This window comes from Vanacampus margaritifer, chromosome 13 (genome assembly GCF_051991255.1).
Source record: "Vanacampus margaritifer isolate UIUO_Vmar chromosome 13, RoL_Vmar_1.0, whole genome shotgun sequence".
Lineage (NCBI taxonomy): Eukaryota > Metazoa > Chordata > Actinopteri > Syngnathiformes > Syngnathidae > Vanacampus > Vanacampus margaritifer.
In genome coordinates this window covers 24,660,871-24,677,931 of record NC_135444.1, presented here as the reverse complement: position 1 = coordinate 24,677,931, position 17,061 = coordinate 24,660,871, and the positions used below count along the sequence as shown (strand labels likewise).

General features: G+C 50.2%; 2 protein-coding genes and 1 long non-coding RNA gene across 4 annotated transcripts; 1 reads left to right on the top strand and 2 right to left on the bottom strand.

The window, feature by feature from the left end:
- Window positions 1-51: 51 nt before the first annotated feature.
- On the bottom strand, window positions 52-7,709 carry slc1a8a (solute carrier family 1 member 8a). Of its 2 annotated transcripts, XM_077584989.1 has the most exons (11): window positions 7,188-7,704; window positions 5,934-6,013; window positions 4,937-5,152; window positions 4,667-4,709; window positions 4,383-4,590; window positions 3,448-3,547; window positions 3,139-3,372; window positions 2,809-3,003; window positions 2,599-2,733; window positions 2,387-2,489; window positions 52-1,631 (listed from the first exon to the last, which is right to left on the bottom strand). In XM_077584989.1, exons 1-11 carry the CDS (start codon window positions 7,470-7,472, stop codon window positions 1,485-1,487), a joined length of 1,746 nt encoding a protein of 581 aa, XP_077441115.1. In that variant the 5' UTR covers window positions 7,473-7,704; the 3' UTR covers window positions 52-1,484. The 2 variants fall into 2 exon arrangements, with proteins under 2 accessions (XP_077441115.1, XP_077441114.1); XM_077584988.1 differs by having other exon boundaries at window positions 2,809-3,372; window positions 7,188-7,709.
- Window positions 7,710-9,231: 1,522 nt separating this feature from the next.
- sgta (small glutamine rich tetratricopeptide repeat co-chaperone alpha) lies at window positions 9,232-17,052 on the bottom strand. Its single transcript, XM_077585019.1, has 12 exons — window positions 16,659-17,052; window positions 15,573-15,720; window positions 15,392-15,501; window positions 13,985-14,072; window positions 13,815-13,914; window positions 12,393-12,497; window positions 12,111-12,246; window positions 11,973-12,035; window positions 11,058-11,095; window positions 10,803-10,958; window positions 10,345-10,468; window positions 9,232-9,482 (listed from the first exon to the last, which is right to left on the bottom strand). Exons 2-11 carry the CDS (start codon window positions 15,706-15,708, stop codon window positions 10,357-10,359), a joined length of 1,044 nt encoding a protein of 347 aa, XP_077441145.1. The 5' UTR covers window positions 15,709-15,720; window positions 16,659-17,052; the 3' UTR covers window positions 9,232-9,482; window positions 10,345-10,356.
- On the top strand, window positions 14,429-15,721 carry LOC144063076 (uncharacterized). Its single transcript, XR_013296492.1, has 2 exons — window positions 14,429-14,568; window positions 14,666-15,721. It is a non-coding gene; the product is annotated as an uncharacterized LOC144063076 (long non-coding RNA).
- Window positions 17,053-17,061: the final 9 nt, after the last annotated feature.

Sequence of the window (17,061 nt, the reverse complement as noted above, 5' to 3'; positions counted from 1 at the left end):
GCTTGGCTGGCGGCTGCAAAGCAGCTGAGGAAGTAAAACAACTTTTGTACGTGATGCAAGAAGTTTTTACAAACACTTTTCATTTGACAAAAATCATCAATAGAACAAGAAGAAAACATACAAAAGTGAAGTATAAAAAGTCAGCATTGCTTGAAACTTGGCAGACGGAAGAACATGAAGGCACACTTAGTGCGCGCGCGCACGCACGACTAATCCAAACCCAATCCGAGTGAGTGTTGACGTGTTAGCTGCGTTGTGATGTTGAAAGAGGAAACAGGAAGTGAAGCACAAAAGCACCGACGGGACATGCAGCAAGTCGGCCATCTTGGATCGCTCGCTCTCAACTGTTTTGTCTTCTTGTAGCATTTGTAGGCCAGCGATCAAACATGGCCGACCTGCTGCGCATCTGCGCGTGCACAAATGCTGCGTTCGAGGAACTGGAATGTGACATGCGACCTCCATGGAGACACAGACACACACACACACACGTCAACGGGCAAAATCCGTGACATCATTACGAACACACAAAACATCAATGTTGCAAATAAGTCACTTGATGCGATTTGGACCGACTGCGTGAACCCGAACGACAAACGCTTCCTGGCAATCAGCCATCTTTGTTGTTTCTATTGACCAGGAAGGCTTCCGGGTCACAAAAGCGATCCAACGTCCCGCCTTCCTGGAATGCAGCCCAATAGTGCTGTGAAGCCACTGGCGGCCATCTTTGGTTGCCAGTGGCCAAGCCCGCCAAACATGAATCCATCGATTTTCCCGCAAATTTTCTGCAAAAACGCCAGCGTGTGCGTGGTGACGCTTGCAACAAGAAGACGTTTGTGAGAAGCGCGACAAGCCCGACAATCCATTTTGAAAATGGATCAACGTTCCTGCTGATCCAGCGGCTGCATGATCGATGAAATAAAACCCGTCACACTCTGAAAACAGTCGGGTGAAAAATAAGCCAACTATGGGTCCAAAATGGAGCCATCCTCCACTTGGGTCGATTTGACCCAACTTTGACTCGACAAATGTCGCTTTCAGCGTAAAACAACTGCTAAATATTAGTCCGATCCTTTAATTGGCTCCCAAATTGGGCTCATTCTGAAAAGAACAACCCACAAAGTTGGCTCAAATTGACCCCTCAAGTGGATCAGTCAATAATTGGGTTACTTTTGACTTGACCTCTGTCAGTCGCGATTGACCTCACGGAGATCCCGCAGTGGGAAAGAACGGCGGACGCCAAGTTGCTTCTTTGAGAAGCTGTCGCGACTCTCGGCCGTCAAACACACGCTGACCGCACGTTTGAAGCCAAAAGTTGACCGTGACGGCGGCAACGCAAGATGGCTGCCGTCCTCCTTCTGCCGCCAATAGTCCAGTCATCTATATGTCCGTCTGCCACACGCACGCACAAGCATGAAGAAGATGACTTGGGTCACGTGGAGGTCGTGCACGACGGAGTTCCGTCGTCCTCGTCGTGGCGTTGGCGTTCACACCTGGCAAATGTTGTAGTAGACGGTGTGCGTGGGCGCCTCAAACGCCGCGTCGCCATCTTTGTGCGTGTGCACGTGCGTCATGGGCACGTTCACACACTCGCCATCGCCGCCGCGCTGGTGCGTGCCGTACGACGGGACGTTCTGTGGGGAAAACAGACGGCGTCACGTTGTGAGCGTGCGCTGATAAATGCTCATCTCCAAAACCATCGCGCGTCTTGACAGCTTTCGACAAGTTAGCGAAAATGAAAATGCTACAAACTCAACCCCCCTCCAAAAAAAAATTTTTTTTTTTTAAATAATTGGGCTCAAGTTGTTGTATCTTTAGTTCAGGATACAGTTCATCCATAGTGAATTCATAGTAAACATAATAGCAGTTATTGAAGTCAGAAGTATATATTAAGAATGAGTTAAAAAGAGAATAAAAACATTGATTTCTTATGTTAAATGGATGTGCACCGAAATTATCCACCACTGGGTGGCAGTAGCGTTTTGCTAGTGGACATTCGGAGACGGACATGAAGTAGAGGGCGCGCTTGTTGCGTGTCAATTTGGTAGAGCGAAGAAGAATAGAAAACGACGTTAAAAAATCAACAACAAAAAACAGCGTCAGTATTTTTGGTGATGAAAATCAATTGAAGTCCAACAAAAAGCGGCTTGAATTAAGATTGAGCGTAAAAAATGCTACACTTTCTTCACTCCGCCTGAACCGGAAGCAATTGCCGCTGATTCGATTTGGTCTTTTTTTGGAGGGGTCAATGTTGTGGAAACTTACCGGAAATTTCTCATCAACATTGTGTAAACAAACTGCGAACGTTTTTGTGAATTTGGTCCTTTTGCAGTCTTTCCTGAAGATGACGCGTCACGCGTGTGCTGACTGCGTTGGCGTGTGTGCGTACCTTTCCTTGGCCGCTGAGGGGGAAGTCTTTGCGACACAGGTGCGCGACGATGCCCGCCGCCAAAGCGTCGCCCAGCACGTTGATCATGGTGCGAAATCGGTCCCTGCGTGCACACGCACACACGTACGCACACGCACACACGTACGCACACGTCAACGGCACGTGAGCAGCAGCTGACGCGCACGCACGCACGCGCAGCGCCGACAACCTACAGGATCCAATCGATGGCCACGATGAGCGTGATGTCATCGGGGGGCAGGCCCACGGAGGTGAGCACGATCACCATGGTAACCAGGCCCGCCTGAGGGATGCCGGCCGCGCCGATGCTGGCGGCCGTGGCGGTGATGCTGGCGGGCAAACGCGCACAAACGTGGTCAAGCCGGCGCCGGGTGGAGCGTCGGCCCGGCGGGGCCGCGGGTTACCTGATGGTGACCAGCTGGCCGAAGTCCAGCTCGTAGTCGTTGACCTGCGCGATGAAGATGGCGGCCACGGCCTCGTAGAGCGCCGTGCCGTCCATGTTGATGGTGGCGCCCACCGGCAGCACGAAGCGGGCGATCTGCCGGTCCACGTGGCACTTCTCCAGGAGACACTTCATGGTGATGGGCAGCGTGGCCGAGCTGGACCGCACGCACACACAAAACGGCGTCACACACCCTCCGAACAGTTTGGCCACTTTGTCGACAGCGGCAAACGCAAAAGCAATGTGGAAAACATCCGTGCTTGGACCCGGAGCCGACAGAACGGCGAGCGACCTGGAGGAGGTGGCCAGCGCGATGACCAAGGCCTGCAGCAGTCCGCGGATGAAGGTGAAGGGGTTCTTCTTGGTCAGCAGGAAGTAGAAGAGCGGCAGCAGAAGCAGGCCGTGCACGAAGAGGCCCGCCACCACCGTCACGCCGTACCAGCCCAACTTGCGGCCCAAAGTGCTCGGGTCCTGCATGTCCAGGATCTTGCCCGCCACCAGGAAGATGATCCCAAACGGGAAGTACCTGAAAGCGGCATCGCCCGTCTTTTAGTCCCTTAGCGCGCTAGCATCTGTTAGCAATCTCTTAGCAAACGCTCACCACACGGCGGCGTTGATGATCTTCATGACGCACTCGTTGATGCACTGACACACGTTGACCAATGGCGCGCCGCGCTCGCCCATCCTGCCCAGCAACAGACCTGCAATCGCACACACACGTGTACAAAAGAAACACTCCTCAGGCCTGAAGGTCCTGAAGACACCATCCAAGTCTTGAACTCATTTGCTCCCCAAAACACATATTTCCCAAAGACGTACTTATACGTTTTTTTGTTTTTTCAAGCATACAGAAAGAAGGCTTTGATGCAGCCTCTCAACTGCAGAGAAAGCTTGAAGCAATGGTAAATATTACAAAAACGGTCCAGCAGGTGGCAGCAGAGTATACGAGATCAACCAGGGCCATGTTGACAAAAAAGCTTGTTTACTCACATTTCTAAATAGATTTGTGAATAATGATAAAAGACTCTAATTTTGGTAAGTTCCATGTTTTTATAGCAATAGGACACAATATTCTGTGGGCCTTGCAAAATCAGTCCAAATCCTTTTTCTTTTTTTTCCTTTTCCCAGTATTAGATTTGGCAGTTATAATTCTTGAATTTAAAAAAGTTTCCCCCTGTAATCATCATCAAGCAGATCATTTACATATTTAAGGCAAGCTGTCAAATGTCTGAAGTCCTTTTGTTTTTGTTGAACAAATTGAGAACATCATAAATCAGCAGAAACGTTTCTAGGGAGGAGCAAGATGGCCGCCTCTCGGCTTCAAAAGTCTCGGCCTATCGGCTTGATTCAGATCAGTGCTTCTTCATGCACACATTTGCACGATGATGATGATGATGATGAAGAAGAATTGATCATTATTGATTTGTCACAATTAGACGCTACAAGTTGACTGTCGAGTTCTCCAGATGCCGCCAAGGGACGGCGTAAATGTCGGCGGCGGTGGCGGCGCCCGCACGCCAACACGGCCGCACTCACCCATGGTAGCGGAGAAGATGACGATGCCCAGCACGTTCATCTGCTGGCTGCTTCCCGGACTCGTCTTGTACGTCACCTCCGGCGCCGGCGTCAACTCCAGCACAACCGTTCGACCTTTGACCTCAGCGTCGCCCGGCACCACGTACACAAAGTTGGGCGTCAACATCCGCGTGGGCACCTTCAGGATGGGCACCAGGTCCGTCTTGTACTGAACACGCAAACGGCAAGCGTGAGAGCGAGCGGGCCCGAACGGCGCCGGTCCGACCGGCCGGGACGACGCTCACCTGCTGGAACGTGGCCTCGATCAGATTGGACGGCACCATGTTCCTGTGGGCGGAGCAGCGAGCGGTCACCTACGGAAGGGGCGGGCGCGCGGCGGCGGCGGCGGCCCGCACGTGCCCGCGTGCGCGGCGGAGATCAGCGGCGCTAAAAGCTAAGCTGGCACTAAAAATACGGCCGTTAGCCTCGCCGCTAATCGGATTGACGCGAGCGTGCGGATGTGCAGATTTGAAGCGCGTGCTGCGCGGTTAGCATGCTAGCGGGCACGAGCGGACCTGATGAGGTCGAGCAGGGCGTCGGCCGAGGTCATGACGGGCCCGCCCCCCAGCCGGTTGCTGTCCATGTCGGTGCCCACGCCCGGCTTGATGAGCAGCACCAGCACGATGCCCACCACCACCGCCATGAAGGTGGTCCACAGGTAGTACGTCACCGTCAGCACGCCCATGCGGCAGCACGCGCGCGACTCCATCGACGACAGGCCCGACATCAAGCTGCGCACACACACGCACACACGCACACACACGCACACACATTACACACACGCACACACATTACACTGAGGCCGGCTCACGGTTGAACCACTTTTCGATTCAGCTCGTCTCAGCGGGACAAACGGTGATTTCAAGTCTTTTTTTTTCTTCTCCTTTGCCTCCAGGATGAGGAACACGGACGCCATTTTGTTCAAGGACAAAGCACGTGGAGCCTTTTCTAAAAATAGCGCATCAGTGGTGAGACACTGTGACTTACTAAGAAGAAGGATGCTCACATTTATGTATTCATTTGTTTGTTTTGAATTGTTTTTGCCTTTTTTTTAGAGCTGGTCATCGTGCAATGTTTTCCTTTTTCATATTTTTCACGTCAGCTTCGTTGTCCTAGTTTGGACATTTTCATTCATTAGCATTCATTTTACAGCAACGTTGTTCATTTTGATGACTTTTTAAAATCCCATTTGTTTTTTTCTAAATAAAAGGAGTATTAAATTAAAGCAAAGTCCCCAAAAATGTATCAATAAAGTGAAGTAAGGTTGAATTTCCCAACGACTTGTTTGAGCGTCCATCTTGTGTCCGCACGTGCAAATAAAAAACGTCAAACATTTCAAAGCACTCATGTAGGAAATAATCTAAATGCAAAGGAAATGGAAGACGCACTTTCGGATTCCCCAATTTTTTTTTCAATTTTAGCACGTGTTATTTTTGTCAAGTGCAATAACGGAAAAACAAGCACAACACGTTGAGGTGGGCGGGGCTAGGGTGGTGGGTGGGCGGGGCCTACCTGGAGGTGATGAGCGGCAGGATGAGCATCTTCAGCATCCTCATGAGAAGTTCGCCGGGGAAGGAGAAGTAGATCTTGGCCTGCGTTTCAAAACAAAGCATGACTTTCACAATAAAAGCCGGATGGAAACTTGAACTTGTTTGGCCGTCAACAACAATCGCATCACGGCTGACGGACGGACACGGATGGACTGACGGACGGACGCCGGCTCACAGACAGCTGCGTGCTTGCCACGCACGGCTGAGTTGCGCACCTCAGACCGCTTCTTCAAAACGCATGCTTTTATTTTGTAGCAAGGGTGGGAGGAAAGTGGACGGCATTTATCAGGACCCGATGTGACGGATTAGGCTCCGCCCTCGCTTTCCCCTCAGGCCGTTGGCTCGCTACTGTTAGGAAATAGCCGATGGCGTCGCCACACAGACGGGATTTCATGTGGCATTGACGCACTTCCTGATGAAGAAGATGAAAAATTCCAAACATGTTGTAACATATTTCAAATGTCTGACGACACGTCCGAGGAAACGTTAAATGCTTCCAAACGTTTGCCGTTGCATATTTCTAATGGAAAGCAGCGAACGTAGTTACGTTGCTGGCAACTTGGGAGACCGCCAATAAATACCAGCTCACAATTATCACCAAGCGTGGCGGACCTCGCGACCTCAATCGGCCATGTTAGATAGCGCGAAAATCCAAAAGCGGGACTTGAACCCGGCCCATCCGGTGCGAAGCCAGCGTTTTGGAGTTGTCGACATGTTTTGTAGCGTTGCGCAAACTTTCGTGTCCCATGTGAAGACGTAAGCCGCATCCTAACCACAAACGTCCGTCCGTGATGGCAAATTATATTTAAAAAAAAACACGGAAAATCTTAATGCGATCGTATGGTGACTTTGAACATGTTTAGAAAAAAAAGTGCAACGTCGCAGCTGCCCATGGAGGAAGGCGGCGTGCGAGAACGCTGCTGCTCGGCCCTTCATCAATAGTGTCATTGTCAAAAGGACGCCATGTTGGGGACAAAAGTGCGCTCTAGACTATAAAACGGATTTAAGCCCAAAAAAATGTATGACTGAGGAAATGAAATGTGGTGTGTGGCTGAAAGGAGGCGGGGACAGAGAAAACCTGGAGGTTGATTGTGAAAAACCTGCACGCGACCAGGTTCGGCTCATGGACATTTTTACTACGGTAACCGAGCGAGAGCTTAAGTGAGCTCTTTTTATGAAATGTGAGCGTTATCGTGCGTTGCGCGCACGCGCGTACCTGCGTGGAGAGCTGCGTGCCCCTCAGCATGAAGCCCAGCGTGCACCCGCTCAGAACCGCCGCCACCGACAAGATGAGGAGGCCGTTCCTCCTGGCGAACTTGCGCAGCGCCAGGCGGAAGTCGCCGCCGGAGCAGGCGCGCGGGAAAGCCTTCACACGCTCCGCCCATCCGCCTCCGTCCGCGCGGAACGAGCCTTCCGAACCTTCGGAGCGTTCGGAGCGTTCGGAGCGCGCGTCGTCCTCCTCGCCGCCGCCGCCGCCGCCGGCCAGCAGAAGCTCGTCCATGACCCAAACGGGAAAACGGCAAGCGACGGGCGGGAGGTCGCAGCTTCTCTTGCGGAAGGACGAGCGGGATTAAGTCAGCTGCAGACTTCTTAGCGCCGCTTAAGAGGCTTAGCATCAGGTAACGCGCTCGCACCCTTCTTCCTCTACGGACACCCGGTCGAGTTCAGAGGTCAACTCGGGCTCAGGAGACTTGCGAGCGTCTTTAAGGACATCAGTGCACGTCAATCGCTTGACCCGCATCGGCTCCGTGATCGCGATATACCACAAAAACATGGCGTGATTGTCAACGAAGCAGGAGAGGTGAAAATGGGCAAGAAGATCCATCGAACCCGTTCGCTGCATTTTGTTGACAGTTTGCTTTCGAGCTGCACTTTTTTGATGTGAAATGTCGTCTGCATTGGTGCGTTTTGGCTCTCGATGGCACTTTGAACACTGGACATCCCCTTTTCATCATTATTTGATTTGGCGTAAATGCGCATTGCAATGAATTCCAAGATTACGTTTGCAGTCGTACCATGGGACTTCACCTAAAAGGAGGGCGGAGCCATCAGCCGATCACCACCTGGCAGTCTGCTGATGCTGGTCCGACAGGTTTAGGGTTGAACTTTTCTATCAGGCGGGCCGAAGTGAGGCAAACGATTACGTCCTTCCTCCTCCGTCCACATGGGGGCAGTATTGCGGTCTCCATTGAACGGCAGAGTCGTCTCCCGTTTCTCGTTTCAAATTCGAAATGAAAAACGTGAAACGAGCCTTCATGTAACCTTCCGCTATGCTACTGCTTATTTTACACTCGTCGGGAAAACAAAATACGATCTTAATTTGTCTCCCTCAGCTTGTTTTACCTTCACCAGGAAGACACTCTTCTTCTTCTTCTGCCCGCTGCTGCTTTTGCGCACAGAAGAAAACTTTTAACGGAAGAACGTCATTTGTGAAGGCAGCGCAAGGTCGAGGGAAGCAAATGATTGTGTTTCCCGACTTGTGTTGAAGTTTAATAGTTGAGAAGAATTATGAAATGTGAAACAGAATCTTTTTGTGTTTTGTAGCATTGCTGGAACAAGAACTATTGCGACAATGCAACAAAACCCTTTTGAAGTTCAACTTTCCAAATCCTCACAATTTTAGCTTCTCAACAGTAATTATTCCGATTTCTCCCGCAGCCCATGAAAGCAGACTGGTTGTGTGCGTTTAAAGCAACACTAAGGAACTTTCAGTTGACGTTGATGATGGCGGCGCCATGTGGACAAAAGTGGTATTGTTATGTCATAAAGAAGAGCACATGACCTGAGGACAACCGCGTTGCAGGCCAGCGAGCGGCACCCGGGCCAATGTTGATCCTTGACTGTCCTTTTCCTTTCATCCGGGCTCACTTTGGACCACAGAACCCCTCGGCCGTGACAAAGGGACCATTCAACTACTTTTAAGTCCATGTTTCATCAGAAGAGTTATGCAAATATTGTATTAAGGTCGAAAAGTTCCTTAGTGCTACTTTAACACACTCAATTGCTAACATGTTTTTTAAAACAATCCACATTTTTTGCCACTTTTCTGACATGTTATTGACCAGCTGAAGCGTCAACACTTGATTTGTGTGCATTCATTGCACTGACAAATTGACATGTATAAAAAACATGTTTTAAGTTTTCTAAATCATTTGAAAAAATATTAAAGAATGGTTAGTTGCAACCGTAGCTATCAGGTTTTGACATTTTTATCCAAAAGTGGAAAGTTTGCGGTCAGCAATCAAAGCGGAGCAAACAGCAGACGTCAAATCTTTTAATAGTTCAGCCTCAAAGACCGACCTCGGCACGCACGCACATCGCACGCGTCCACACTCAAAAGCACACGGTGGGCAGATAGTGGGAGGGGCTTCCTCGAGGAGGCGTGGCCAGACGCGGCGTGGAGGCTCCTCTCATGCACAAATAGTCAGCCGAGCGATTCAACTTCCTTCCTGTCGCAAACATCGTCCCAAAGTCCAAAAAAAGGTCGTCGCCGGCTCCCCGCTCAAACATCCTGCCCGGAAAACAGCACACAAACATCATCATCATCATCATCATCATCATCACGCAGAGGTGGTGTCACATGACTCGACAGGCATCAGCGTCAAGGGGGCCGTTTTTAAGGCTTGCGACTCAAGTCGAAGGCAAACGGCATCCGATGGGACGCGTCCCCGAGAACAGAAATCACACTTGATTTAGATTAAAAAATTAAATTAAAAAATAAAAGACTCAGGACATCAAAACGCAGCACTTTTGGTCACATTTGGACCTTGTGTTGCGTTTTTGGATGTGCGGACCTTCCGGGTGCTTTGAAACAGAGCAGACGGATTCCAGATGGCTTCGTACCAAAATGGCAACCGTGGGCAAAAAGAGTGCGCTCTGAAACGTTCACATTTTCAAAAAGATTTCCTAAATAATAAAAACGGCATTTTTATTCCCCATTCAACACAATCCATTTGATTCCTTCCTTTTTTTAAAGCAATTCTCAAATCTTTGGTACGGAAGGAAGACGTCCCGTGTGACGTCACACGGTCCCGTTCATCACTTCTTTCACAACACACCTGCGGGTGGGCTACTCATGTTGTCCTTGGGGCTGATTCGGACCTCCCGGCACCCGTGTTCCTTTCATCTTGCTCACTCCCACAACCTACATGCATGGATCCACCTTCCCTCACTGCTCCGTTACCCACCGCAAAGAGTAAGACCAAAAAAAATTGCCATTTCACTTGCCAGTCATTTTCTGTCCCGCTTACAAGTCGGCTCGTATTAGCCGTTACTTGACTCGCTTCTTTTGGGGGGGGCGGGCACATACGCGATGACTTCCCCCCACCTTTCTGCGAGCGCTACGTTTGATGACATCCCGTGTGCAGCGTTACCGGGCGCGGGCGTCACGGCTGCTCCTCGTTCCCGGCGCTCGGCATGCGGTTGCGTATTTGACTTCGGAGCTGCTCGATGAGTTCTGGATTTTGTTGCTGCATCTGCTGAGCAAACTGCTGACCGCTAAAACACACAAAACAGCCGCCGGTTAGCATCATCACGTGCTAGCATCGCGCTAGCATGACGCGAGCTCAGCTTGCCCGGACCGACGATGACATCATTTACGAGCGCTCCAACGTCATCAACACTTTTGGTTTTGAAATATGCGACGCGTGTCAAGAAGTTGCGTCCGAGGCTTGTGCGTAAATTGCGGCTGGGTGTGGGCGTGGCCATATATCAAGGGAGGAGCCAGCTGTCCCGTTCATGGTGTACGGAAATCTTGGAATTGGTGTCAGGTTGCGAGTGAGATGACGACAGGAGTGACAGGTGTCAATCAAACGTCTTTGCGTGTACGTACGCCTGGATGAGTCCTGTTAAATCTCCCGTGGGTGGAGCTCCTGGGATGACTCCTCCCCCTCCCGCTGCTTCCGCTGGTCCCGCTGCTGGTCCCGCCGCTGGTCCCGGCGCCGCTCCACCGCTGCCGCCGTACGCTCCTGACATCATTCCCGACATCCTGACGCACCGCCGGGACACACCCGTCAGCCAATGGAAAACACACGCACACGCACGCACACGCACGCACGCGCACGCACGCACGCACGCACGCACTTACATCTGCTGGACTTGCGGGTTCGTCATCAGCGATGAGGCCTGCAACAAACATCAGCTTGCATATAGTTATCATTATCATTATTATTAGGAATGTTCGCCATCAAAATGCAGATTGTTTTTGAGCCGTCATCTTTTATGGGTTTTCCCGGCAAACTTGAAGTTGCCCGACGTGCCCACCTCAGTTATTTAATCCAAATAAAAAGGAATGACAAACACTTCCATGGAAGAAAAAGTCGGCCGAGACAACCTGGCGAGATGATGACTGGCACGCCAGGAAGAGGCCTAATATGGGCGCGCTGTTTTTTTGGGGGTTTTTTGCGTGGTCGTCACAACAGCTCGTGTGAGCGTAAGACAACTGCAGCTCGGGTTCTGAACACAACATTTGAGTCCAGGTCCAAGGACTTGAAACTGTGAGTTGTAGAAACAATTGGAGCTGAAAAAAGCCCGCGATGGGGAGGCAGCATTTAGCGGTTCCGCCACACACACATTTGGCCTGCAGGTAAGCGGCCATGAGTTGCGAGCACAACAAGCTCCACCCACCGAGGAAGTTGTTGTGGACACGCACAACATGTCGACCGATCATCAAGCGGGCTCAAAGGATATTTTCATTCTTAAATCGGCGATGCGGTCCAGATTCTGCAAACGAGCATCCGATGACGGCCGGCAACTTTTCAGCAATACGTTGCTTGCTTTTCCGTCGATCCTGATCGTTTGGACCGCCTTTGACGGACTGGCAGGAGGATTTCATTTCAAACTTTTAAGAGGAGTCAAAGCATAAAAAGATGTCGTGCTCGGCCAAAGCTAAACGTTGTGCTCATCGTTATGAATCATGACAACAATAATGATCAAGTCCTCGTGAAAGAATCGTTTCGTCGTCATAACGAAAGCGTGAATGCTAGCAAGAAGGCGAGCTCACCATGTTCATGAAACCCGGATTGCTCAGCAGTCCGGCCAGGTCCACTCCGCCCATTCCCGCCATCTGCCAAACAGGCACACACGCACGTTAGATGCGCACACGCACGCGCGCAGGAGTGTCGGCGAGCGTGACGTTTACAGGACTGCCGGCGTCCATCTTGTCCTCAGCGATCTTCAGGTTGGACTTGTAGGTGTCGTTGTCCGGGTCGAGTTCCAACGCTTTCTTGTAGAAGGTCACGGCCTCCGCGTGCTTGCTGAGGCTCGCCAAGGCCAACCTGAAAGCGCACACACGCCGGATCGGTCGCCATTTGCCCACCCGGGACCGGCCGCCACAACATTTTCTGCCTTGGGGACGCGTGGCTTGCCGTCTGCGTCGCGATTGCGGGCGGGACAAGTTTTGTCCGCCAGCGCGCGTTCTCACCCCATCCTGCCGTAAGCTTTGCTGTAGTTGCAGTCGATGGCGATGGCCTGCTCGCAGTCTTGCACCGCCCCCGCGTAATTGCCCAGCTTGCTCAGCGCCGCCGCCCTGCACACGTCCCACGAGGGGGGCACAAATCCACATCTGTCACATGTGTCACATGTGTCACATCTGTCACATCTGTCACATCTGTCACATGTGTCACATCTGTCACATCTGTCACACGCTTCCAGCACAAAAACTAAACAAAAAAAAAAACATCAGAAAATTGGAACCAAGCAGATTTGGACTGGAATGAAACCGAGTTTGGCGCTCAGGTTCACCCAATTTGGATATTTTTCTTCAAGCCTTTACAAGATTGGACTCACTTTTTGTTTGACCCAAACTAGGACAGACTCAAGTTTCAGGGATGTGAAAATGTTTGTTAAGGTCTGCGCAACACCGATGAACATTAATTCTTTGTTTGAAGCCTTCGATGTGGCAAAAGTTGAGGGGGGGCTAATACTTTTGCAAGGCACAAGGGGCGAGCCAAAACCCCATTTGAAGCACAAGGTTCCTTATTTGATAGGAAGACAAGATGACAATGATATTGATGAGGCGCTTTGATCGCTGCAAAATATTGGGAGGCCGTTTTTCATACCTTGAAAGCATTGCTAGCAATTTGTGTTTTGTCGGTTGCCACAAATACCAGATGGAAACTTTTGTTCTTTTCCAAGAACGACTCAAATTACACCGACTGGTCAACACACATTTTGGTGCAAAGAAAGTTGAAAAGCACAAAGACCCCAAATTGGCCAATATTAGCAGGAAACAAATGCAAAAAGGGTGACGTCAACACACAAAGACTTTCAGAAAACTGTCAACGAATATTGACTGTGACGAATATTGACTGTGACGAATATTGACTGTGACGAATATTGACTGTGACGAATATTGACTGTGACGAATATTGACTGTGACGAATATTGACTGTGACGAATATTGATTGTGCCGAATATTGATTGTGACGAATATTGATTGTGACGAATATTGACTGTGACGACTATTGACTGTGACGAATATTGATTGTGACGAATATTGATTGTGCCGAATATTGATTGTGACGAATATTGACTGTGACGAATATTGACTGTGACGAATATTGACTGTGACGAATATTGACTGTGACGAATATTGACTGTGACGAATATTGATTGTGACGAATATTGACTGTGACGAATATTGATTGTGACGAATATTGACGCGAAGAACGGCAGCCAATTGAAAGAAAGCAAAGTCCTTTTTGAATTCAGCAGCCCAAACAAATAGTTGGAGTTGGCCGGCTTAATCGGTCCGGCCCGGCCGATTATCGCTCACAAATGACGACCACAGCTCGCGGCCGGATGCTCACACGAAGGCTCAACGTGGCGATGGCGGCGCGCTGACCTGTTGCAGTAGTAGACGGCGTTCTGAGAGTTGAGGGCGATGGCTTTGGAATAGAACTCCACGGCGGCGGCGTAGTTGTCCACCTTCATCTGGTCGTTGCCTGCACGAGACGCGTGTTGAGCAACACGCGGGCGACGTGAGTGACGTGGGCGACGTGGGCGTTACCGTACCGTCCGTCTTGAGTCTCTCGGCCTCGGCTTGCTGCTCCTCGCTGACCGTGGTGGCGGCGGCGGCGGCGTTGTTGTTCACCTGCGACTGCTACACAGCACAAAAAAAACGTTCTTCTTCAACGTTTGCCTCACAATTTCATACGGACGCCATCGGAACGCGAGTCACGCTCGTTCGCCATCACTTTTGCGGGGTCCGTTTGCACACGTCGCTCTCATCTTCATGTGCAAAATGAACATCGTCTTGCTTTGATGTGTCAGGATTCCCACGTGTAAGTTTGGCGCGCTGCTTTGAGCTGAGGCGGGTGCTGGCGAACCCGTCACGTGCCGTCCAATAGCCAAAGGGATCAAAGAGTTGGATTTCCGCGGCTGCTCTTTTTTCTTTATTTGATTTTGGGACAAAACAATACGTTGTGCTTGGTGACGGGCGCGTCGCAGTCTAGAGAACGCACAGCGAGTCCGTCCGAGGCACACACGATGACCGGCACACACTCTTTGTTTGAAATCCTTTTCCGGGATGTCCCGCCTCTTACAGGACGGGTCAAGCTAACAACGGAGACCAAGAAATGTCAAACTTTGGACCAGTGGTAACTTTCTACAATGTCATATTTTTTCTTCTATCTTGGAGGGCTGGGTTTGAATAAATGTCATTCATGAATTTTGAATCCATTTTCCTTTCCATAGATGGATAAAGAGAGAGGTCAAAGGTCATGCCAGCAGCACCACAGCCAGCTTGATGGTGCGGGTGACGGGTGACGCCGGCGAAAAGCTGCATGAGAAGTGCGAGCGTGTCCTCCGACACTCGACAGAGGAGGAAAAGTTCAAAGTCCACATTTGGCGCGACAGCAACTCTTCCATTGAAAGCGGCCATTTTGATGCTGCTTTGGAGAAAAGGAATCGTTACGTGCAGCGCCACCTAGCAACACAATTATCATATGAATGGGAACAAGCCCCCTTTTCTTGTCTCATTTGGGCAAAAAAATGTGAGTGACTTTACAGCAAATCGGGTCTTTCTGGCAAGTGATGGAGTCTGAAAGGTCATGTGACTTTTGACGCCTAACTTGGAGAAACCGTCGGAATTTTGTCTTATGCAAGTCCGAATTGAAAGCATGACATTTGCCACCAATTTACATCAGGAAGTAGGAGAGGGCGGGAACGAAATGCAGGGAAGGATGCAATCGGGGTTGCCTGCTCTCAACACACCTGGGGCGGATGCTCAACCCTTGACCTGAACACCACAGACCCCAATCCGGATGATTGATGGATATTTTCAACGGAGCCACTCGAACAACACACCAACGCAAAGGGCCCGGGACAAATGTTGACAAAATGCATTGCTGAAAATGAGCCCGATACTCGTCAAATCAAAGCGAGGCCAATTGTGCCGACATGGCGGCAGGCGGCACTCACCGAAATCTGTTGGGTGGCGGAGGCGAAGATCTCGGGTAACGTCAGCGGGACGGCGAGGCTCTGGTCGTCCGTGGACACTTCAAAGGCCGTCTCCAGACATTGGACGGCCACTGCGGAGGCACGCCATCAAGAAGGATCAAGGCGCGGCTCGCCAAGCATGGCGGCGGCGGCGGCGGCTCACCTTCCAGGCTCTCCTGCGCTCCGGACGACAGGTTGCCGGACTGCAGCTGCTCGTGGAGGAAGCGGAGGATGGAGACGGCCAGACGCTTGTTGTCGGTCATGGCGGCACAGGCGGACGCCGCGCAAGCACTCGGCATCAACTTTGGCAGCTAGCGCGCCAACAAACAAACACACATACACACAGGTCACATATGTACGACTGCTAAGTCTGTCGTGATAACAGAAAGGAAAAATCCGTCTTGAATTCAGTGACTCAAATATTGGCATTTTAAAATGCAGTTCGAATGAATCCACGTTGGCATCCAATCGTCTTCCGGCTTTGTTGTTTCTTTGGATTAAATGACCTTGAATCGTTGACCTTTTGAGCGTTCGCTTAGACATGTTGTCGTTCCTTGTTAGTTAACAAAACAAATACTACAGTTCGGACACAACGAATCGAATCGTAATCCGGCTGAACAGAATCCTTGCACTTGAATATATGGCCAGGCTGGCACTTTTAGAATTGATTGTCCTATCGATTACTCGGGTAATCGCGCCCTCCCAGCGCAACCCAACATGTTATGGGTGTTTAAAACTCAAGATTAACAAGAAGTTTGCCCATAAAATCTTGACCAGTCCCCCACTGGTCCTTGTTTTTGTTTGTTTTTTTTAAAGTGCATGCACCGTTTTTACAGATTCATGACTTTATCAGTATTTTCACTGGACTGAGGTCACTGAAATCGTCCATTTAAAAAAAATCAATCTGCTAACGTCGACTTTACAGTTTTAAACACAGACCGCGACAAAATGCAACACAGCAACTTACTAGAATTCGAACCTGACAGAAAGCAACAACCGCCTTCCTGAAGCCGGCGTTTGACAAATGCTAGCGTTGTGACGTTCGCCGAATATTGGAAGGTTGGTGGCAAATGTTGTGCTCGAAAAAGAAATAGGATTCATTGTTATCATGTTGTCTACACAAGCAAGCAAACAAACAAACAAGCTAGCAAGGCCACACGCGAAGCTAGCAGCTAAGAGGCTAATTGAGCGCATGTGGTTGTCACACCGTCCAGGGGAAAATGAAAAAGTAGACAATTGTCTGTCTTACCAAATGTGGGAACGCTTGAGACGCGGTCTGGTGAGAGTAATGTTGACTTTGCTCAGTTTGCCGTTGCTGTTCCTGCTGTATTGACAGACACTCCTTCCTTCTTCCGCTCGGCAAAGCGTAGCTACTAGCAAGCAACAGTTGAGTTTACCGGCGCATGGTTAAGACGTCACAGAGCGACCCGCACTCTGCTTTAGATGCTTTGGCATCTTTAGTGATGCCAAGGCAGTCGAAAAATGTTTGCTAACAAAGACATTCATTAAAAAAGAAAGAAAGAAAGAAAAAAGTATAAAATACAAAAGAAATGTTTCCTGATCTATTCAATCGCGGACCAAACGTCCAAGACGACAGGTGGCGCCAAACAAACCCAAAATGAGCGTGACAGTCAAATAATGACCGAAGAAGA